This window comes from Sus scrofa, chromosome 2 (assembly GCF_000003025.6).
Source record: "Sus scrofa isolate TJ Tabasco breed Duroc chromosome 2, Sscrofa11.1, whole genome shotgun sequence".
NCBI lineage: Eukaryota > Metazoa > Chordata > Mammalia > Artiodactyla > Suidae > Sus > Sus scrofa.
Window position 1 is genome coordinate 89520349 of NC_010444.4, and position 23219 is coordinate 89543567.

General features: G+C 41.0%; 2 protein-coding genes across 6 annotated transcripts in view; one reads left to right on the top strand and one right to left on the bottom strand.

The window, feature by feature from the left end:
- On the bottom strand, positions 1117-9043 carry LOC110259412 (skin secretory protein xP2-like). Its single transcript, XM_021084504.1, has 2 exons — positions 8645-9043; positions 1117-3530 (listed from the first exon to the last, which is right to left on the bottom strand). The coding sequence occupies exons 1-2, from the start codon at positions 9040-9042 to the stop codon at positions 3527-3529; spliced, it is 402 nt and encodes a 133-aa protein (XP_020940163.1). The 5' UTR covers position 9043; the 3' UTR covers positions 1117-3526.
- Positions 5600-23219, top strand: part of RASGRF2 (Ras protein specific guanine nucleotide releasing factor 2) — a 268156-nt gene continuing 250536 nt past the window's right edge. The window contains exon 1 of one of the 5 annotated variants that reach the window (XM_021084499.1): positions 5600-9328. In XM_021084499.1, the coding sequence (XP_020940158.1) occupies positions 9041-9328 (288 nt within the window). In that variant the 5' untranslated portion in view covers positions 5600-9040. Of the gene's footprint in view, positions 9329-14945; positions 16643-23219 lie in introns of those variants that run through there. The other 4 variants (XM_021084503.1, XM_021084500.1, XM_021084501.1 and 1 more) reach the window with 4 other exon arrangements.

Consider the following 23219-nt stretch of genomic DNA (forward strand, 5'->3'; position numbering starts at 1 on the left):
AACTGAGAGAACCCCAAGAAGAGAGTTAAAGAGACAAAATTGAGGGTTCAGGGAAGCCAGTGGCTAGAATACACAAGACAGGTTACTGGAGAGGAGACAGCTGCATAGAGAGCTCTGGATCTGCAGAAAATATCCCTCCCATCCTTAGCCAAGTCCAGGTCAGCTCATGCATGTGAGAAAATGACTAAGGGCAGAAAATGTACATCCAGAAAGAAGCAAGAGGAAAAATCTCTAGAGTTTACACCACTGCCTAAGAGTCAGAATGGAAATGTCTCCTGGCATAAGATATATGGAGTTCTCAGCTGGGTGGGCAAGATGAACTCAGATGAAAAGCTGTTTTGAACCTCCCTAAGAAAGATTAAAAGTGGAGTTCCCATCATGGCTCGGTGGAAACAAATCTGACTAGCAGCCACGAGGACGCAGGTTCAATTCCTGGCCTCACTCAGAGGGTTAACGATTCTGCGTTGCTGTGGCTGTGGCATAGGCCAGCGGCTACAGCTCCGATTCGACCCCTAGCATGGAAACCTCCATATGCTGCAGGAGGCCCTAAAAAGACAAAAAAAAAAAAAAAGATTAAAAGTAAATCTCCTATGAATCAAACTATTTTCAAGTTACCAAACTGAGTTCCACAGCCCAGAAGAAAATATTTAACGGAGTATATTACAACAAACAAACACAATGAGAACGACAGCAGAATGCAAAAGGTAAAACTCACAGTGTCTTGGCATCTAAACAAAAAAGGGCAGAGATTCAGGAAAATATGACTCATAGGAAAGAGAAAAGGCAGTTAATAAGAGTAGACCCAGAAGTGACAAAAATGGCAAAACTGGTGGATAAAGCCATTAAAACAGCTATTATAAATATATCCCATATTCTTGATAAGGTAAAAGAAAGCATGAGCATGAAGAAGAGGAAAATGAAAGACAAAAAGACCCAATCAAACTTTATTTATTTTTTCTTTTTAGGGCTGCACCAGCAGCATATGGAAATTCCCAGGCTAGGGGTCAAATTGGAGCTGCAGCTGCTGGCATACACCACAGCCACAACAACAATGGAACCTGTGCCACAGCTCACAGCAGCGCTGGATCCTTAACCCACTGTGCAAGACCAGGGATCTAACCTGAGTCCTCAAGCATATCAGTCAGGTTCATTACCACTGAGTCACAATGGGAACACCCCAATAAAACTTTTAAAGATGAAAAATCTAATGTATGAGAGATGAAAAATACACTAAGTGGGATTAACAGTAGGTGATACATGATGATGAAGTAACCTTTGTCCTAGGAATGTAAGGTTTATTTAACACTGAAGAATAAACTATTGCTCCACCATATTAAATGAGTTAAAAAGTAAAACCGTATGAACGTAAGAAAAAGTATCTGCCAAAATTCAATATCCAATCTTGATTAAAAAACAAAACAAAACACCAAACACTCCACAAACCAGGAATAGCTGGGAACTTCTTCAACCTGATCAAAGGCATCTATAAAAAACCTACAGGTAATATCACACTTGGCAAATTCTTCCCTTCTGAGATAAGGAGCAAGCAAGGCTATGCACTCTCACTTCTATTTAACATTTTTTTCTAGAGGACTTAGCCATAGCAAAAGGCAAGAAATAGAAACAAAAGACATACTGATATGAAAGGAAGAAGTAATAACAGATGACATGATTAAGTAGAAAATCTTTAATCTATGAAAAAGTTATAAGAACTTATTATGAATACAGTGTGGTTATAGGGTACAAGATCCATATGTCAAAATAAATTTTATGTCCAAATACTGTCAATGAACAACCAGAAAATAAATTAAAACGTACCATTTACTATTTGTTATGGACTCTTTGTGTCTACACCCCTCCCCCCAAATTCATCTAATCTCCAGTGTGACTGGGAGGTGTGGCCCCTGGAAAGTAATTAGGCCATGAGGTTGGAGCCTTCCTGAATGGAGTCAGTGCCCTTATAAGGCAGTGAAAGACCTAAGCTCACTCAGCATACACTATGAGGACATTACAAGTCCACTGTCTGCAGCCAGGAAGAGGACTCTCACTAGACCCAACCATGTTAGCACCATGATCTTGGACTTCTGGCCTCCAGAACTGTGAGAAATTTCCTGTTGTTTTTAAGTCACCCAGTTTGTAGTATTCTGTTAAAACAGCCTGAGTTGACTAAGACACTGTTGCATCCAAAAATATGAAATACTTAAGACTAAATTAGACAAAAGCTGTGCAAGACCCATACACTGAAAACTACAAAAAACTGCTAAGAGAAATTTAAAAGTACCTAAAATGGGGAGATGTACCATGCTAATGGATTGGAGGGCTCAATATTAAGATGTTCTCTCTAAATTGATTTACAGATTCAACTGAATCCCAACCTAAACCTCAGCAAGATTTTTTTTTGCAGAAATTTGTGAGCTGAATCTAAAATGTGTATAGAAATAAAATTTGTATGGAATTGAAAGACTTAAAATAGCCACAACAATTTTGAAGGAGAACCATTTGAAAAATCTTAAACTACTGATTTTTAAGACTTTTTAGAAAGTTAAAATAATCAAGACAGTGTGAAGTACACTACATCAGTGTAGATTTGTGTGTGTGTGTGTATCAAAGATATATATCAAAGGAACATAATAGGAACTCACACATGTATAGTCAATTGATTTTTGACAAGCATGCCAAGGCAATTCCACAGGGAAAGAATAATCTTTTCAACAAATGGTGCTGGAACAGTTGGAGAGCCATGTGCAAAAATACAAACCTTAATTACCATACCTCATACCTTTGGATCATGGACCTAAACATAAGAGCTGATAGCATAAAACTTATGAAAGAAAATACAGGAAAAAATTTTAGTGTCCTTGGGATAGTCCAAAGGACAACACAAATGTCCATCAGCAGGATGAATAAATATGGTGCACCTGTATGACAGAATACTTCAGAAATGAACAGACTCTTGATAAACTCATCAAAATGGATGAATCTCAATACCACCATGCTGTGTGAAAGATGCTGGAAAAAAGACTAGATACTGTATAAGTCCATTTATATAAAAATTCTAGAAAATGCAAACATGGGGGTGGAGAGGAAGGAGGGGTAGAAAGGAAAGGATTTCAGAGGGGAAACGAGGAGACAACTGTGGGTAAGAGAAATGATTGTTATTTTGATTGTGGTTATGGTTTCATGGATATACAGTATGTGGACACATCATTTACTAATCTTCGAATATGTGCAGTTTATTATAAGTCATTCATACTGCAATGAGCCTATTTTTAAAAAGTCCAAAGATGAGTTTATAGTATAATGCACTTTATATCCTCAGTGAAATGTACCAGTCAGGGCAATTATCATTAGCTGTAAGAAGAAACCCAGTATCTCAATGCTTGATACAATAAAAGTTTCTGTTTTTCTTATGTCACAGTTTCACATGGATTGGGCTACTTCTGGCAGCATGAAGCCATGCAGTGACTCAGGGACCATGGCTTCTTCCATCTTGTGGCCCTGTTGACTTCAATATGTGTCTTCACTCTTACCTAGAAGAAGAGAGAGCAGAGATGATCTTAGTCAGACCTAGAAGGAGGTACCCATTACCTCGGCCCACATCCCTTAGGCCAAAACCCAGTTCTGTGGTCTGAAGGACTGGGAAATAGAGTCCTCTCCATGCCAGCAAAGAAGAGTAGTGTTTTCATTTCTGTATCCAGCCAGTCTCTTCCCAGAGCAGCTCTGCACACAAAAACATGTATTACAAAAGAACGCTGAGCATCTGAGCCTAAACACATGCATCCAGATCCCTTCACAGTTTTCTCCCAGATTCATGAGAGGGCATGTGCCTTATATTTCTGAACTGAAGAGCCTATTCAAGGGCTTCTTGTAAAGGAGCAGTTTCTACACCAAAGGGGAATCCAAGGCTTCAGCTCCTAAGATACAGAAAATTGTTTTATGGTTTTCAAATCAGCCTCTCCACTCCTTTTCTTTTTTTTTTCTTTCTCTCTCTCTCTCTTTTTTTTTTTTTTTTTTTTAGCTTTTTAGGGCTGTACCCACGGCATATGGAGGTTCCCATGCTAGGGATCCAATCGGAGCTGTAGCCGCTGGCCTACACCACAGTCACAGCAACACCAGATCTGAGCTGCGTCTGTGACCTACACCACAGCTCTTGGCAATGCCAGACCCTTAACTCCCTGAGTGAGGCCAGGGATCAAACCTGAGTCCTGATGGATGCTAGTCAGTTTGTTAATCTCTGAGCCATGACAGGAACTCCTCCCAGCCCTTTTCTACTTCTTATCCCCAAGGTTTCAAAACTTTCAGGGTTCAGTCTAAGCAAAGGCATGCAGCCTGTGCCCTCTGCCATCTGTATCTGCACCTACAGCATGAGGAGAAACTGAATCCAGCATGATGGCCAGAGCCAGGAAGACAATTTGCTCAGCGGAGTTCCTGTCGTGGCTCAGTGGTTAACGAATCCGACTAGGAACCATGAGGTTTCGGGTTCGATCCCTGGCCTTGCTCAGTGGGTTAAAGATCCAGCGTTGCCGTGAGCTGTGGTATAGGTTGAGATGCGGCTTGGATCCCACGTTGCTGTGGCTCTGGTGTAGGCCGGCAGCTACAGCTCCGATTGGACCCCTAGCCTGGAAACCTCCATATGCCACCAGAGGGGCCCAAGGAATGGCAAAAAAGACAAAAAAAAAAAAAAAAAAAAAAAAAAAAAAAAAAAAAAAAAGAACATTTGCTCAGAGCCTTTGGTGGTATATGGTAGAATAAAGAGCTTCCTTGCCAAAGCAGTCAGGTTGCCCCAGGTGACCGTGGTAAGACTGGATTCAATCTTATCATTATCAGCTGTGTGACCTTGCCAAGGGTTAGCCAGTTGCCTTTCCCTATAGCACATTCTCCTGTGGCAGTGAAGCTTCCCACCCAGGTGTATGTGGTCCTGAGGCACTTGATGACCTGACCTGTGTCAGAATGACCCTGGCTTTTATCTATAAGGGAAATCTATGGTTCTGTTCAGAGTGAGATGATCTGAGGGCTGAGCATGCAAGTCCATATTGGTAAGTTGATTGATATGGTTTGTCCTAATATTTTGATTTGAATCCTAGATTGTGTTTTATATATATATAAAACATATATACACACACACACACATACATATATAAAACCTGTGCGTGAACCACTCCAATCTTTTTAGTCCTACCACTCCAGTGAAACCATGTTTGTCACTGTCACCAACAGTCCCCTCATTGTCCAAAGTCAATGGTCGTTTCTCAGTCAGCATCTAACTCGACATCAAAGAAGCATTTGGAACAGCTGATCACTCTCTCTTAAAATACTAGCTTCGGGGACACCACACTCTCCAGGCCCTACTTGCCTGCCTGCGGCTGCTTCTTGTTCTTGCCTACTGTCCTCCTAACCTCTGAATACTATTTTGCCAAAGAGCTCTCTCCTAGAATGTCTTCTCACACATGAATCAGGGATTTGGAAAAGCTATGGATTAGGTTCTATACACGTCTCGATCACTTTGGACACTCAGATAAAATTTCTCCTTCCTTCTTCCCTTCCCTCTTTCTTCCCTCCCTCCCTCCCTCTTTTCCGTCTTCCCTTCCTCCCTCTCCCTTCCTTTTTGTCAAATTATCTGGAAATCTTCTCCCTCTACAAGTAGTAATTAGGGTTTCCAGATATGATTGTTCCTTGCTCATTTTTTTCTCTTGCTTAGAAAGAAGCAACGAGGACACTTTCACTGCTATCAGTGAGACATGCATTACTGTGCTTCAAAATCACCTTAAACTGACCCTTTCAGGAAAGAGTCCATGACATGCAAGAGGAAAAAACAATGAATCCAGAGAAGAGCTTGTTCCCACCCACTTGGAACGTAGTTCCTTTTGCCAACCTGTTTGATCAGCTGGGGAAAAAAGCGTCCTCATTTACATAACCTCCTGGTTCTTTGTGTTTCAACATGGCACCATTCCAGCAGCGCAGTTTCTCCATAGGAATGATGGAAGCTAAAAGTCCACAAATGCCCAGCAGACACCCCACTGGCTATAGCTTCTCTAGGATGTCCAAGGATTTTCAATTGTTTCTGTCTCTTACAGTCTTGAAGAATGATCTAATATTTGCTAATGTGTGTGCTCTCCTTCATAATTCAGTGTCCAAATATTAATTTAAGAAATATTTATGAGTCACTTGTATACCTATTGCATATAAGCTCTCCCACTGGGTGCTGCAGCCCTGCTTTGGAGAAACAGACAATCAGGTGAGAAGTAGTACCTCAACGTTATATCCTAATCTGAGCACACCAGAGGCAGAGGCAAGGCATTTTTTCTGCATCCTCTACATCATCTAAATATAGTGTTGAGCATATAAACACGTGATCAATAAGTAGTTCTCCCAGTGAATTTCCATAATTAAAACCCATAGTAGTCACCAGCAATATTTTGGAAGAAACCAGAGTTCCTTTCTCTCACTGTCAGGAGGCATATGACAGCCACAATACCTCACATGGTAGGAAGTGATGACAGACCAGAGGCTGAAAAGAGTACTTTTTGTGGTTCAAGTGAAAAGGAACTCTGAGTAGACAGAAAGAATAAATAAGTGCTGAAATTAGCCTCCCCACCAGAGACATTGCTTATTGGGGACTAAAAAAAAAAAAAAAAGTTTCACATCTGAGAAAACACAAGTGGTTAGAAGTTCTAAATACTCATTGCCAAACTGTTTTTGTACTGAATTCACATGCTTAATGGTTTCCGTTCAAAAACGGAGCTCATCATTTATACCCGTCAATTGGCTTACGGGGTTGGGATCACGGAGAAGGAAATGAAAAGCCTCCCAAGGCCAATGCCCATCTTCTTTGCATCTAGAATCTGGCTCAAACCCTTGTCCACATTTATTTACTGTCTCCATACTAGTATCTCCTCTAAAGAACAATGCAAGTTCCCAGCTGGGTAAAACTCAAATTAGCATAGCACTGTCCTTTAGATATTTAAAAATATGTAAAGAGAAATGGCCACTGTTCTCTTACTGTAATTTCAAATGGAAATTTCCCTATTATATAGTTTTTAACAGTGATTTTTTTTTTGAGGTGAAATGGAAAGAACAGTCAGCTGCTCAGTGAAGCAGTTAAAATATTCTGCAAAAACAGCACTTATGGAACAGACAGAACCCCTGGGCTACCAATTAATGAACACACAACTAGTGGCATAAGACAGGTAACAGCTTCATGGGCCAAAAAAGGATTATTATTATTATTTTACCTTTAACAACTAACACTTTATGGCAAACCGTTTTTATGATAAGTGACTAAGGAGACTAAAAAATGTATACAAAATCAAACACTGGCACTCTCTGGAGTGTTCACTAGCTTTTTCTTGCAGCTGCTGGGCACATCATTTCTTTTCCACTTACATTTTATAATAGGGGTCTTGGTTTTCTGGTTGAACCAGCAAGATTTGTTAATCAAATGAATCCCAGTTCCAGCAAGGGTATCTAGTGAAACTATGACAGCAGGGCCTCCAGGAATAGATTCTGCCAGGGGTAGCAAGTCTCCCTTATTTGGTTTTCTTTTCCTGGTTGAAAACTCAGTGCTTAAAATTTAGTTTCTTTCATTTTACTCCTGAGAAATCACAGCCATTGAGAGGGAAAAACAGCATCTGATACCTTTCTGGGAACAGGGGAATTGCACTCACTAACTTCACCTCCAGTTTTGAATACAACAGTGCAAGTACAGGCGGAAAAGTCAAGGCTGCCAGTTATGCAAAGCCATCCTGTAACTCCACCCACTGCCATGGAAATGCAGTCCTGGATAAGTGTGAGTGTGTGGACACGGCAGCTGGGTGTGTTGTATATGTGAGGGGTTTATGAAAGTGCGAATTTGCGCGAATGTGTATTTGTATGTTTGTGAGTGCATGTATATGAATATATTTGTGTATTTTTGAGTGAATGTACATTGATGTGTTCATGTGTGTATGTGTATATGATCATTTGTGACTACTTATGAATGTGTGAGTATAAATGTTTGTGTGTTTACGTGTAGTTTTGTGTAAATGCCTGTATGAATGTGAATATGTGGTGTACATGTGTCTATATTGTGTGTTTGGCTGAGTGTGTAAATGCGTGAGCGTTTCAGTGTGTGTGTGTGTGTGTGTGTAGCTGCCTATGTTATTTGTATATAGGTTTGTATTTTTGTGTATAGGAATGCATATTGTGGATGTATTTGTATGTATGAAAGTGGGCAGTTTTCCATGTTTCTATTTGTGCGAATTGAGTATTTATGTGTGTTGGAGTGTGCAGTGTTTGTGAATTTGTGTGTTTTTGTTTGTATATGTGAGCGTTGAGTATGTAATTTCGCAAACGCGAGTATTTGTGTTGGGACTGTGCGCGACTGGTGAGTGTGCATTTGTGTGTATGTGAGTATATATGTTTGTGTGTATGTGTGAGTGTGTGTGCGCGCGCGCTCAAGTACGCGTGTGAGCGGGTGTGTGCGGTCGCCGCGCGCCTCCACCTCCGCGCGAACCGCCCCATCGCGGCGGGAGAACAGGCAGCCGCCCGAGGGAGGGACGCGCGCTGGGGTGAGCGGGCTGAGCCGCCGTCACTGCAGCCGCGCCGACTTTGCCCTTTAAATCGGTCTCCAAGCCGATTACAGCTGATCTCCCACGTGACGTTTTACCTTCTGTCTCCTGGAGCCAGTTGCCCGAGGACAGTCTTCCTCAAGCTGCAGCGCGTCGCGTCTCTCCAGCCCACCGCGGGGGCTCGGGCTTCCGCAACTTTGGGCGAAGCAGCGGCGGGCCGGGCGCCTTCTCTGGGCCACTCTCCACGCGGGCGTCGGGGACTGTAGGGGCTTTGCTCGGCGGGGAGGGCGGTGGTCGGGGCAGAGAACGCGCCCCAGCCGCAGCCCGGTGCTCCTCGGACCCGCTCGCCGCCGCTCTCCGGAGGCCGACGGGCTGCCCTGTGCGCTGCGTCAGGAAAGGGGGCGCCCTTGGCCGTCGGGAGCGGAGCGGGCGCGCCCTCGGACAAGCCGGCGGGAGATGGCCGCGAGGCAGGGGTGAGCTCCCGCGCCCTCACCATGCAGAAGAGCGTGCGTTACAATGAGGGGCACGCCCTGTACCTGGCCTTTCTGGCCCGCAAAGAGGGCACCAAGCGCGGTTTCCTGAGCAAGAAGGCAGCCGAGGCGAGCCGCTGGCACGAAAAGTGGTTCGCCCTCTACCAGAATGTGCTGTTCTACTTTGAGGGCGAGCAGAGCGGCCGCCCGGCCGGCATGTACCTCCTGGAAGGCTGCAGCTGCGAGCGGGCACTCGCGCCGCCCAGGGCCGGAACCGGGCCGGGCGGCGCCCGGGACGCGCTGGACAAGCAGGTACCACGCACCGTCCCTCCCCATCTCCCTGCCTCCGGCCGCGGCAGTTCCCAGTTCTTTTAACCCCAGAGGTCGAGGCCCAACACCGCGACCGCGATCCGAGATTCCTCTTCGGCGTCGGTGGCAGGACATCTCCACACGCCTCCCCACCTCCATCCCCCCTTATCCTCTATCTCCTTGAGATCAGTTGCAATAGGAATTCGGCTTTATTTTGTCGCGACCCAGAAAGCGGTCGAGTTATTTCGTTTTCATTGCTAAACTTCCGTTGCTTCTCTACACCTTGTTCGGGAGGATTTAGTGTGGTAACGTGTGTTGACACCTGTTGGATTTAGATTGGCAAGACGGAGCTAACTTATTTGGAAAAGTTTGGTCTCCTTTGCTCGGCTGGTTGCGTGTAGATGTCTTTGCCTGCAGACGTTTGATTGCTGTCTTCGCAGGGAACAAGCGGGTTCCCAGGATAGGCAGGCACTTGCTATTGGTCACTTTCAATCTGTCTTTGTGGCTTATGTCAGTTTACTTTGCTAACATTCTGCCTGCTGAGTCTAATTATGAAGGTAAATGTGTATCCGTTTCCCTCAGGAGTAATATTTGGTAGCCACATCCCTGCTTTGTGTAAACATGCGGGAATTTTAAAAGAACACTTCAGTGTACTTTTAAATGAATGCTTCAAAAATGAATGTGATCTTTTTATTCTGGATCATAATTTTATTAGTTTTTCCTCTGTGTGCCCTCGGAGGGGGGAACTCTCCAGATTTAGTAACTGCCCCCCCCATTCCTGCAAATGTGAAATTTCTATTTTTTTAAATCACCATTTGGTTATTAAACTCAAAGCAGACTCATTTTATGTTCCTAACTGTTCTAACTTTGCTTCTACATCTCCACCTTGAAAAAAAGAAAGCTTATTGTCTTTGCTATTGCATAAAAAATATTTCACACCTTAATTTTCGTGCAAGTCACAGCAAACAGCTTCTACTGTAAAGCTTCCACCCCCCTTTTCCCTCCCCCTTTCTCCTCCCCTCCCCCTCCCATCCCTCCCACCCCCTGCGGCTATGGGAGGCGGTAGCGGTAGCATTGGAATCTTGAATAAGATGTGTACATAACCTTGGGGGGGCTCATAAAATTGCGTGTAAAATTAAGAGGAGTTAAAACTAGATCTACCAGAAGTTTGAATTTTTGTCACTTTGGCTTCATTGTAAATCGTTTAGACCTAACTGATTAAACTATTTAACACTTACAAATCTGAAAATTTGAAACTATGCCCTTTGATTTTTGAGGGCATGTTGAATGTCATTTGAAAAACCGATTTCCAATTTTGTAGATATAGATACAGGAAAGATAAATTTAAATTTCAAGTCAGGCATTTTAGAGTTTAAATTGAGAGCAGGAGAAGGGTTTTGAGGAAACAGATTTTTTTCCAGGATCTATTTTTTTTTTAACTTTTTTTATTGGTGAGAGGTTTTCTTTTTCTTTTTTTTTCAAGACATATGTTCTAAGGCCCATGAGAGCAATAAGTTTTAAAAGTGTTATTATGTCTAAAATAAAATAGTGTACTTTAAAGTATTCCGAAGATACACCATTGATTTAATTACTAAATACAAATTTCTCTCTGTATTTATACTGATATGAAGGGATAACCACTTTTTTTTTTTCTTTTGAGCTGGAAGTGGGGCGTTGTTACTTGTTGCACCTTACATGGCTTGTTTGTTTGATTTGTAAAATTTTTTTACCAGTCCCTTTTCCAAGATTTTTCTATTTGGCGAATAACCAGGTTCTCATCTTTAGGACAATTTTCTTTAAACCATACTTTTACAAAGAAATGTAACCTCCAAAGAGTTTGACTCTCCTGCCACTTTCTAGTGGAATCCTAAATAGGTCTTATGGTGAAGAAAATTTGTTTTCTATTTATCATCATACAAGTTATGAGTATTTCTCAATCATTTGTACATCTCTACAAGGTTAGAAATTAGAACCTTTAGTGTTTGTAATAAAACCTAGATGGAGAGGAGCAAGCATTCCAAAATAGATTAAGAGTTGGACTGGGAAACCTGTCAGAATTTGTCTTGTGTTAGACACCACTTCTATGACTTGGGTTGGTGTAGCAGGTTGATATTTTTTGCAACACTGTCTGGGTATGTTTGAAGAATTAAGAAGAAACTATAAAGAGACAAGAAGCAACAGTTGACCTTTAACCTACACAGTTTATGTAGTTAATTTGTCTTGCAGGGTGCCTTTCACTTCATCCCAGGCACTTAAAAATAGTGCACCTGTGAAATTGGCAAGGTAAAGGGCAGATGTGAGGTGCTGAGCAAGGACCATACCAAGGTCTGCTTCTCCACGTAGGCTTTGGATCTCTTTACGCAAATGTCTCCATCATCCCCATAAACGTAGTTGAAGGTTAATTTAAGGGCTTGAAACAGCATGGGTTTCCTCCACCACATTTCTTCTGTGTCTTCTTAGGCAAATCTCTTAACTGTTTTCCTGTTTTTTCTGTTAATGTAGTCTGTTCTTAAATATGTGAAAATTTGGCTAAGATGATTTCTAAGTTGTCATTATACATCTATTTCTAAGGTTATCACGGATAGTGTGAGCTTTCTGCTACATACAAGATGTGAAAAACAATTTCACAAGATTTAAATCATCAGTCCCTGTAATGAAGCCTGCATCTGAGTGGCTAAGGGCAGGCAGGTGTTTGAAGTGGACCTGTGATCAATCAGGTCAGCAGATGTGCAAAACTATGGAAACGTCATTGCGTGACACAAGACATTCGTGTTCACACTGGAGGGAGTCATTGTAATGTCAGTGACAGTTGCTAGAAAGTGCCTTTTCTTGCTATAAAATGCCACCAATCATTCTTGCCAGTTTAAAATCTACTTCTTCAAATAACTGAAAAATTCTAATTAGTTGTGATAAGTTATAAAAAGAAAACACTCATTGATTTGCTTCTTCTAAATAATAATTCAAAGTAAGCTAGTTGGCAAAAGAAAATTAAGGTTTTTTTTCTTTCTTTCCTTTCTTCCTTCCTTCCCTTCCTCCCTCCCTCCCTCCCTTCCTCCCTTCCTCCCTCCATTCCTTCCTTTCCTTCTTTCTTTCCTTCCTTCCTTTCATCATTTTATCTTAAACTGTTTCCAGTTAAGGAGAAAAAGAAAGGTGTTTTTCACTTTCCACATATGGGTAGGTTGAAGGAATAGTTGCATTGCTCCATTTTCTAAATAGTGTCCCAAGATTCCACTTTGATAAGTCCTTGGGAGATCTTATCAATAGTTCTATGTGGCATCTTCTTATGAATAGTTATGGTAATATAATCAAAATACATTCAGTTATGGAAAATATTGTGGTGTTCCTTTCCTCCAAAATGTGTGCTGGCGGTACTTTCTAAAAAAGCTCTGTTTATGGAAAACGAAAAACTTACCTTTCATTCCATGTGAAGGTGTTTAAGGGGGAAGGGAATTTGCTTATTAGTAAGTGCCTTGTATGTGCCAAGTTTAGTGTCTTCTATTATGTAATGTAGTTTGATTCTCACTTTAGCTCTTAGAGATTGGTAGTGTTGCTTTTTTTTTTTTCATTTTTACCTATGTTAACACTGAGGCTTAAAGGGTTCTGGGGAGATGATCAAAGTCCAACTCCAAGTATGAAGACCAAATAATCAGTCTTGAAGAGTGCCTTGTTAGACTATTTAAATCCACTGAGAAGTTAGTTCCCTCCTGGCTCAGCGGGTTAAAGATCTGGCGCAGTGGCTCTAGTTACAGCTGCAGCTGGGTTCGATCCCATGCCTGGGAACTTCTCCATGCCCCAAAATAAATAAATAAATAAATAAATAGACAAATCTACTGAGCATCCAGAAATTTCAAATCTGGGTGGAATGGGAGGTTGGGGTGGTAGGAGGTTTTTGTTTATTCTTATTTTCCCTTAAAAACCGATTAAAGATAGTTTAGATTCTTGAGAAATATAATTGCAAACCATTACATTTTCAAAGAAAAAAAATGGGATTTATGTTTAAACAGTTTTACATGGCCTTCATTGGTTGACTTCAGTCGGGGATCTTTAAAAATATTTGCTCTTAAAATGACAGTATATATCCCAGTTAGTCTGATCTAAGTGGTTGCATCTGTCTTGCCTGCTAGCAGCAAGACATATAGGAACAAAGCCATCTTTATTCTCATTTTCTTGGCAGTGTTCAGTGTTCTATTCAGTTGTTTGGGGGGAAAATATCTCTTTACTTCTGGCAGTTTAAAGTAGTAGATACTTGTCATGTTTGCGCTGAATTAAATATAGCGATTTAATTTTGAAGAGATTAAAAGGTTGTGTGATTTCCCCTGTCACCTACCTCATTTCTAACCAGTCATTTTAGCTTTCCTAACTTGACCACAAGCAGAGGATTGTAATCGTTTTATCGAATTAGGCAGAGCTGCACACAAGCCCTGAAATATTTGTTGGGGGGGGAAGTGTAGATTGTGTTTTCACTCTAGTTTGGGTTTTTTAATTGAAGTTTAATAACCAACTCTGTATTTTCTTTTCAATCTTTGCTTTTTGAACACAAGTAAAGGGCAAATTGGAATAAACATAGAGAAAACCCATGTTTGATGTGACAGATATACATAAAATGAATTTTTATTGTGATGGTATTTTTCCATGGGATTTAATCAGTGAGAGCTAAATGCAGTATTAAATGGTGGAAAATATTTGTAGTGTGATACAAAAGTTTTTTCCTTCTTTCAGGAATTGAAAAAAAGAGATATTTTCCTTTCAATTGGGTGATAAGTCCTAAAGCATGTGTGATAACCAAACGTTTTAGGTTTTAGCAAGCAAATGTTAATAGTTTGCTAAAACGATTGTTGATATTGACCTTTGTTTAACACACATTATATATATATATATGTGTGTGTATATATATATATATATATTTTTTTTTTTTTTTTGCTTTTTGGCTGTAGTCTCCGGCCTACACCACAGCCATAGCAATGCCAGATCCGAGCCAAGTCTGCAACCTATACCACAGCTCACTGCAATGCTGGATCCTTAATCTACTGAGCGAGGCCAGGGATCGAACCCACCACCTCATGGTTCCTAGTTGGATTGTTTCCCCTGCACCATGATGGGAACTCCCACATTATATTTTTAAGTTAACTTTGGCCATATTTTTTAATAAACATGCATGCTATAGTGTAATTAATTATACCATATATAGTGTAATCCATATAATTTTAATTTTGTGGGACAGAAAGTTGTATTTAAGAATATTTTTGGAGGAGTTCCTGTTCTGGTACAGCAGAAACGAATCTGACTAGGAACCATAAGGTTGTAGGTTCGATCCCTGGCCTCACTCAGTGGGTTAAGGATCTGGCGTTGGCATGAGCAGTGCTGTAGGTTGCAGACACAACTCAGTCCTGCATTGCTGTGGCTGTGGTATAGGCCAGCAGCTGTAGCTCTGATTTGAACCCCTAGCCTGGGAACTTCCATATGCCACAGGTATGGCCCTAAAAAAAAAAAAAAAAAAAAAAGAGGAGTTCCCGTTGTGGTGCAGTGGTTAATGAATCCGACTAGGAACCATGAGGTCGCGGGTTCGGTCCCTGCCCTTGCTCAGTGGGTTAACGATCTGGCGTTGCCGTGAGCTGTGGTGTAGGTCGCAGACGTGGCTTGGACAAAAAAAAAAAAGACAAAAAAAAAAAAAGAATATTTTTTGATTAAATAAGACAGACTGACAAACAATATGGATTTACTGAGGTCTGAAATCCTAATTTTCACAATTTTAAAATAATTTTATGTTTTTATTCCTATGCATTGGTCCTATAAGGGATATGTGTGTGTATGTTGTGTATATGTTTATTGAGTTTATCTTGTATCATTGAATATTAAACATTTGTTATTCAGTTATTCATGTTGGAGTTTTATAGATTTTTATTTGTATTGTTAACATTTCAAGACGTGTCTTAAATCCAGTCTGTGTACAATTTGGGGAGTTTTATTTTTCAGGACTAATGATTCTGTTAAGCTAATCACAGTATAAATTCCTCTCCGAAATTAGTTTATCTTATTTCAAGACTATTTATGGTAAAATCTTAGTTAATATTTAAACAAAACTAGAAATGATATTTGTTAGGTATCAGTGTAGCACTATGCAAATACTTGGTTATTGTATAATACTTGGCCATTATTCTAAAAATTAACCAATATTCCACAGTTATTCATTACATTCCAACTGGTGTAATTTTCAAATATTAGCTGATTATGAAGTTATAAATACATTGTTTTGGCTCCACCAAAGGGTATATTTAACCTTTTTTGCCCAAGGAATTCACATATGATTGTGAGTATATTTGGGGGAAAAAACAGAAGCAAGTTTTTCTTTTATTTGAGTAAACATCAGTATCAGTAAGTGGAATGAAGATGCAGAAAGCACATGTATTCACACTTTTCATTTTTACTAGCACTTGAAAAACTTACAATTCATGAAAAGTGAAGTATCAAATTGTTTTTCTTAAAACTCCTCACAGTGAGTGCAGAATGCTCCAAATAGGCTTTTGGGAGAGGGCAGGAGAAAATAAGCACATTTGAGTTGATCTATACTTATGTAAATAATATTTCTTTTTGAACTGCAGAGGAAGAAGTGAGAAAGTTGGGCAGGCCTATGTAAGTATGACATAGCATCAGAATACTGTAAGTTAACGAAAGATGGAATTCTCATAAGACAGAATAAACAAAACAATGTTAAGAAAAGCTATGCTTAAAATAAATTTATCGATCTGTTAGTGCTTTACTTTTTTTTAATGTAGACCATAATTTTTTTATTAGCTTCTTCCATACTTACCACTGGGACATTGCTGAGACCTAAGATGATGGAAACTTTGGGGATCTGAGGGAATGGCTGGTTACTGGTTACTGGTATTTGCATTCTTTTCAGGTTCCTGAAATATCTTATTCTGTCCCTTGCTGATTTAATTTAGACAATGCCTGATTCATTTCCTGAACTGTATTTATGAGCTCATGCCATTTGTGTGACTAATGTAAATAGTGGGGTTAGTGCTGTCAAATAGAGGGACCCTTGGAAAGCCAGGAGGTTTCCTGGGTTAGACATGCGGGAATGGGGAGATAGGAGCCTGGCCTAAGCCTCACTGTGTAACATCACAACCCATTATGCAAGAAGTCATAGTGAGAGCAGGTCAGGAGTGCATAGAATAGGGGACCACTGTATCTAATATGAATTTGCTTTCTTTAAACTTTCAGAATGTCAGTTTCCGGGTAGATAGAAATACTGAGTATGGTTCAGTTCCGGAGCTCAATGGCGGCGTTTTTGTTCTCTCCTCAGCTGCTTACCAGGTATCTAATGAGCAGTTTCTCTTTCTAAGCCTGGACCCCTACCTGTGATGGGGATCATGATAGTACCTACATCATCAGGTTGTGTGAGACTCATAGGCAGTAGTCCACACCAAGCTCTTAACACAGGGCCCACCACATGGATAGTCAGCACATTTGTCAGCTAGTGGGTTTTATATATATAATATATATTATATATTTATGTAATATATTATATATGTATACATACATGCATATATATATATGCCAATAAGGAAAAACTTCCTTTTTATAAGAAATAATATGATGTGTGGGACTTACTTTAAAATAGTTAAATAAAGGAGTTCCCATCGTGGCTCAGTGGCTAACAAATCTGACTAGGAACCATGAGGTTGCGGGTTTGATCCCTGGCCTTGCTCAGTGGGTTAAGGATCCAGCGTTGTCGTGAGCTGTGGTGTAGGTTGCAGACACGGCTTGGATCCTGCATTGCTGTGGCTCTGGTGAAGTCCGGCAGCTACAGCTCTGATTGGACCCATAGCCTGGGAACCTCCATATGCCATGGGTGTGGCCCTAGAAAAGGCAAAAAGACAAAAAAAAAAAAAAAAAAAAGTTGCCCTGTTCAATATAGTAGTACCTTGCTGTTTATCCATTCTGCATATAATAGTTTGCATCTTCTCATCCCAAATTTCCAGTCCATCTCTCTACCACCCTCCTCCCCCTTGGCAACCACAAGTCTGTTTTCTATGTCTGTGAGCCTGTTTCTCTTTGGTAGATAAGTTTATTTGTGTCATAGTTTAGATTCCACATATAAGTGGTATAATTCGGTATATGTCTTTCTCTTTCTGACTTATTTCACTTATTATGATAATCTCTAGGTCTCTGCATGTCCCTACAAATGGCATTATTTTGTCTTTTTTATGGCCGAGTGATATTCAGTTTTATACATATATACCACATCTTTATCCATTCATCTGTCAATGGGCATTTAGGTTGTTTCCATGCCTTGGCTAATTTTTTTTTTTTTTTTGCTTTTTTAGGGCCACCCTCGCAGCATGTGGAAGTTCCCAGGCTAGGGGTCAAATTGGAGCTACAGCTGCCCACCTACACCACAGCCACAGCCATGTGGGATCCAAGCCACATCTTCTACCTACACCACAGCCACAGCCATTTGGGATCCAAGCCGCATCTTCCACCTACACCACAGCTCTTGGCAAGGCTGAATCCTTAACCCACTGAGTAAGGCCTGGGATTGAACCTGCATCCTCATGGGTACTAGTCTGATTTCTTTTCTGTGGCGCCCTAACAGGACCTCCCGCCTTGGCTATTGTAAGTAGATGTCAGATGATGTTTTTATCACCCCATTTCTAATACAATTCTTTTTCTATTTTCTTCCTGTTGCTTTCATTACTAGGGGCACTTCCTTCCTTCCGCTTTAAAAAATACTTTTAATTTAACACAGACAAAATAGAAATAGTTCTGGGAACACCAATATGCTTATCATTCAGCTTCAACAATCTTCACCTTTCTCTTTTCTTGTTAGCTGTTTTTCTCCACACATACCTTTTTTTTTGTTGTTCAGCTATTTTAAAGCAAGTCCCAGACATCATATTATTTCTTGTAAATAAGGATGTTTTTCCCTTTGGCATGGCCCTTGTTTGGCACTGAAGGTTGTACGAGGTGTAGCTCTGAGAAGAATGATCTTGGAAAGACTTTGTAATGTGTTTCCGTTTTAATGTGTGTTATTGTAATTGTCATCATCTTCTTATTCCTTTGATATCATTGTGTAGGAGAAAACTTGAAACAGTAGTTGTGAAGACATAGAGGTAGTAGAATTAGCTTTTAAGTAAGTTCTGGCATGTTAAATCTGAAAGCCAAAGAAACTTGAAATCAGTTGTTTAACCATGATCATGGTGTAAAGTTATTTTCATGATTTGACCACACTCTGGGGGAAATTGAATTACTGGTGATTCTCTTACTGAAGGACCTTCTTTTCCTTATTGAAGTCCATTAACTGAACTCTTTGAGCAGCTGGAAGAGTCTTGTTGAGAGGTCAGAGTGAGTGCTTTCTCCTCTGATGCCGTTAATGCTTCTCATCACTCAGTAGTTTGCGTAGTTTTGCAACCGTCAGTACGCTATCCATAAACTAGTGCTTCATCCATCTTTCAGAATCATTTCTGAGACCTAACAGTAGTCAGTGCTATTTTAAGGCAGTTACTAAGGCTTCATTAATCGAGTGTGTAGTTTGCTTTTTCTAGTGTTGCTGTGCTTTTCTTGGGTTTAGTTGGTTTCTGTCATCTGATTATTTGCTTTGAGCTTTTTTGATTGCAAGGAAGGGATATGAACTCAAGTTGGCTTAAATAATGGGCATGTCTGTGTGTGGTTGGGGACAGTGGGGATATTTTAAGGGAGTATAAGGGTGGATATTGCTCTGCCTTTATTGTGACCTAGCTATATTCTTTGGACATAGGTACTGGCTGACATGTTTTCCAGTGTGTCAATGCCTCTTGGCCCCTCACTGCTTCTGTTTTCTCATAATTTCTGCTTCTCCTAACTTCAGGCTTCCATGCCCCTCTTAGAATTGATTCAATGTGTTGTGGCCCCGTTCTCTTTGTGTTTTACTGCTTCAGTCCTCACTACAGCATCTGTTATTCACTCTGTATGTTCAGGCTCATCTTTTTGTGAGAGAGAATCTGATTGGCTTCATTCACATTTGGGGGCTAGACAAGGCCATTGGTCTCTGACTGGTCCATGGATTGGCTGTCGGACATTCGGGGCTGTGGGTGAGGGAGTTTCATGGAAAATTTGGTGGGTGTGAGAAACATTATTTTCAATGTGTCTAGTATATTCATCAAGTTAGTAAATACTATTTTCACTAACATGTTTATGCATCATAAGCCACCTTCTCTTCCTTCAGAAGCAGTTTTATATCCTTACCTTATCAATAAGATCTTGTCAATACTACAGTTTCTATCCTCTGGTCCTGATTGTCCTCCTGTGTTGCTAAGGGTTCATGTTCATAATTTCTTTTTACTTTCTAATACTATGATATTGAAAATTATTTGAATGTTGTTCTTTTAACAATAAATTACACACAAACCTGTTTTTCAAAGTATAGCATACATATAGAAAAGTGCACAAATCGTAAATGTGTTGCTTCATGAATTTTCACAAAGTGAATATATTTTTGTAAGCAGCACCCGGGTCACCCATCGACATGATCAGCCCTCTGGAAACTAACCTTATATCTGTTTCTCTTTACTACTTCTGCGCAGGGGTAGCCACTGTCCTTATTTCTAACATCCTGGATTACTTTTCCCTATTTTTGAACTTCGTCATAGACACATGCAGTACGTACTCTTCTGTGTCAGGCTTCTTTCCCTCAACATCCTATTTGTGAGATGCGTCCATGTCTTTGGATGTTGTGGTTCATTCCTTTGTGGTTTTCCACTGGATGAATATACAACAATTTCTTTATCTATTCTGTATCTGCCGTTGATGGACATTTGGATTGTTTCCAGATTGACGCTATTACAACTGATGTGGCAATGGGAATTCTTTTTTTTTTGCTATTTCTTTGGGCCGATCCTGCGGCATATGGAGGTTCCCAGGCTAGCGGTCCAATTGGAGCTGTAGCCACCGGCCTACGCCAGAGCCACAGCAATGCGGGATCCGAGCCACGTCTTTGACCTACACCACAGCTCACGGCAACGCCAGATCCTTAACCCACTGAGCAACGGCAGGGATCGAACCCGCAACCTCATGGTTCCTAGTCGGATTCGTTAACCACTGCGCCACGACGGGAACTCCAGGGGAGTTCTTGTACATATATTTTGCACGTGCATGTTTACGTTTCTGTTGGGTGTATACTCAGGAATGAATTTATTAGTTCATAAGACTTGCTTATATTCAGCCTCAGGAATTATTGCTAAACAGTTTTCCAAAATATATATGTCAATTTATATTCCTGCTGGCTGTGTATAAGAATTCTATTTCCTCTACATCCTTGTCAGCTCTTGGTATTATCAATTGTTTTAGTTTTGAGCCTTCTAATGGGTGGGTAGTAGTATCTTCTATTGGTTTTCATCTTCACTTCCTAATAATGAGGTTGAACACATTTTCAAGTGTTGACCATTTGATTGTGCTCTGTTTTGAAGTGCTTGTTCAACCTTCTGTTCATTTTTATTGAGTTATCTTATTGATGTGTAGGAGTTTTTAAATATTAGGTTAAACTATATGAGTCGTGGTTTTTGAATGTCAAAAATGACCAAATACCAGAATTTCATCTTGTTTATCCTAGGATGTATGAAGACACGAATGCTTTGTCTGTTATATGTATTGCAAATGTTTTCTCTTACTCCAGTTTGCCTTCCTACTCTCCTAAAGGTATCTATCATTTGATGAAGAGAAGTTTAAAACTAATGTAGTATAATCTGTCTTTTTCTTTATGGCATCTGTCTGCCCCTGAAGTGAGTGGGGATGGGGAAGACATCCGAGGTGCTTTGTGTGCAAGGTACAGGAGCTGGGGACCCTACCTTGCTGCTCTGTAGTCAAGGCAATCAAGTGGATCACAAAAGATGCACCACTTAGTAAAACAGAATGCTCTTGCAGCAGCTTTGGGGTGTCACACTAGGATCTTTTCCCCTTGGGGGAAGGCTCCGGGGTCAGTTCTTAAAGACAAAAAAAGGTATCATGTTCTTTCCTCCTTCATACCTCCTGGGATCTGAGGTGTTTCTTCCTCAGGTGCTTGGTTGCTGCTCTTCCTCTAGAGATGCGTACATGTATATGCACCACAAACTTGTGCAAGAATTTTCATAGCAGTGTTATCTACAAAACTGGGTGTTCAGTTCCAGTAGCTCTAACTTCACTTTGTATTCACTCATCCCCAGCTCACACCTGCAGCATTCATCTGGAAGGGTCAAGTGCAGGAGGGACAAAGTGCTTTTATAAAACTTAACCAGTGTTAAGCATGAATCCCTGATGCCCCCCTTTCAGCTATGATGTCACCTGCAGGAAGTGTCAACTAGGCTGGCCTGGGGGTGCTGTGAGGGAAAGAAAAATACATTATGCTCAGTAGTGGTCAAGACAGAATTCTCAGTTTTCAAAATATGTTCATAGAGTGCCCTATAACCCTTCCCCTTCTGTCTTGATTATTACCCAGAACGTGGCCAAGAAGGGGTGACCCCTTTCTTGGAATACCTGCATTCACTGATCACACTGACTTACCGCAGTATATAGCCTGGGAGGGCCTAAGGGACAAGGAGTCGGACAAAAAGTCCATTGTTGAGTACACAGATTAGTTTCAAGGGCCACAATGGTGTGACTGGAAACAGCTAATCAGTAACCTGAAAAGGTATCCGCAGCGGTGAGGCAGCTCTGATAGCCCTGAGAGGGCTTCGAAGGTCTGATGTAACCATTCTACAAGGGGTGCGGGAGGGGGTTAACACACCTTGTGACATGGCCTCTCCCATTGTGAGACAAAAGGGTCAACAGTCGGCAGGAGTCACAAGGCTATCCTGCAGTGGTAGCCCTCTGCATTGGACACAGAGTCACCCTCCATCAGCAGCTTGATTCCGGTCAGTCCATAGCCCTTCCTGTGGTCACCTACATGAGTGATCCAGGCAGTTCAATCAGCAGACATGGTTTGTTTACCGGTTTATGTTGCCAAAGAAAGTCTCTTTAATCTGCAGATCTATAGTTTTCCAAGTGGCAAACCAAATAGCTATGCCGTTGGCAAGAGCCCAAAAAGCCTTGCCTCCTGACTAGAGCAACTACATCTGTCTTTGCTTCTGCATAGTTGACACTGAGGTTGCATAGCCACAGCATCCCAGTAGATACTCTTGGGTTCCAGCCTAGCCAAACCATCAATGAGCCAGGCCCAGATCTTTAGGGAATTTAGGTGGATCGAGGACCCCATTGAGTCAGTGGCTGCCTCCAGGAGCAGAGCAGATAAAGTTCCCCATAGAGGGATTCTTGCTGCTTTTTAAAATGTAAAGCTGAGATGCTTCCGGGGCTACTCCAGCTACATTCTTGAATGTACCTCTTCCATTTGATAAGTAAGATTTTAGCCCTTCCTACCCGAATTCTTGAGTCTGAGGTTGATTCATCCTGAAATGCAGATTTCAGACTGGAGAGTTACAAGGTCTCTATGGGCCAATTTTGACAAGGACTCAGCTGTAAGCTAATGTTTGCCTATATGCCTTGTAATCTTGTTTGGATGCCGAACATTGTGTATGAAAAAAATCAAAGAGGTAATCTGAGGCTCTGTGTGATTTTTCTGTCAGAGAGGGTTTACTTTTGCTTTCTTGCAGGCATGATGTGTGGGGTAATTTACACTAATCCATTCTGAGAATGAACTGGTGAAAGCTAGGTTTCAGGTTTGTGAAAACACTCTATTTCTAGTTGGTTCTAATTTCTAAAGTCTAGCCTTTCCAGGGTCTTATCAGGAATTCTGGATGTTTATATAACCCCTTCCTCTGGTCTCTCTCCAGCCCCACAGGAGTGCCAAAAACTCAACACTGATTTCCAGCCTCTTAACTCCTGCTCTCTGCTTAGCCTCTTAGCCTCTCGGCTCTGTACTACTCAGAAATTGGCAAATTCCTTG

Excerpts from the sequence above, each read along its gene's own strand:
- LOC110259412 (XM_021084504.1), bottom strand. The coding sequence starts at position 9,042 with ATGGTGAGGGCGCGGGAGCTCACCCCTGCCTCGCGGCCATCTCCCGCC.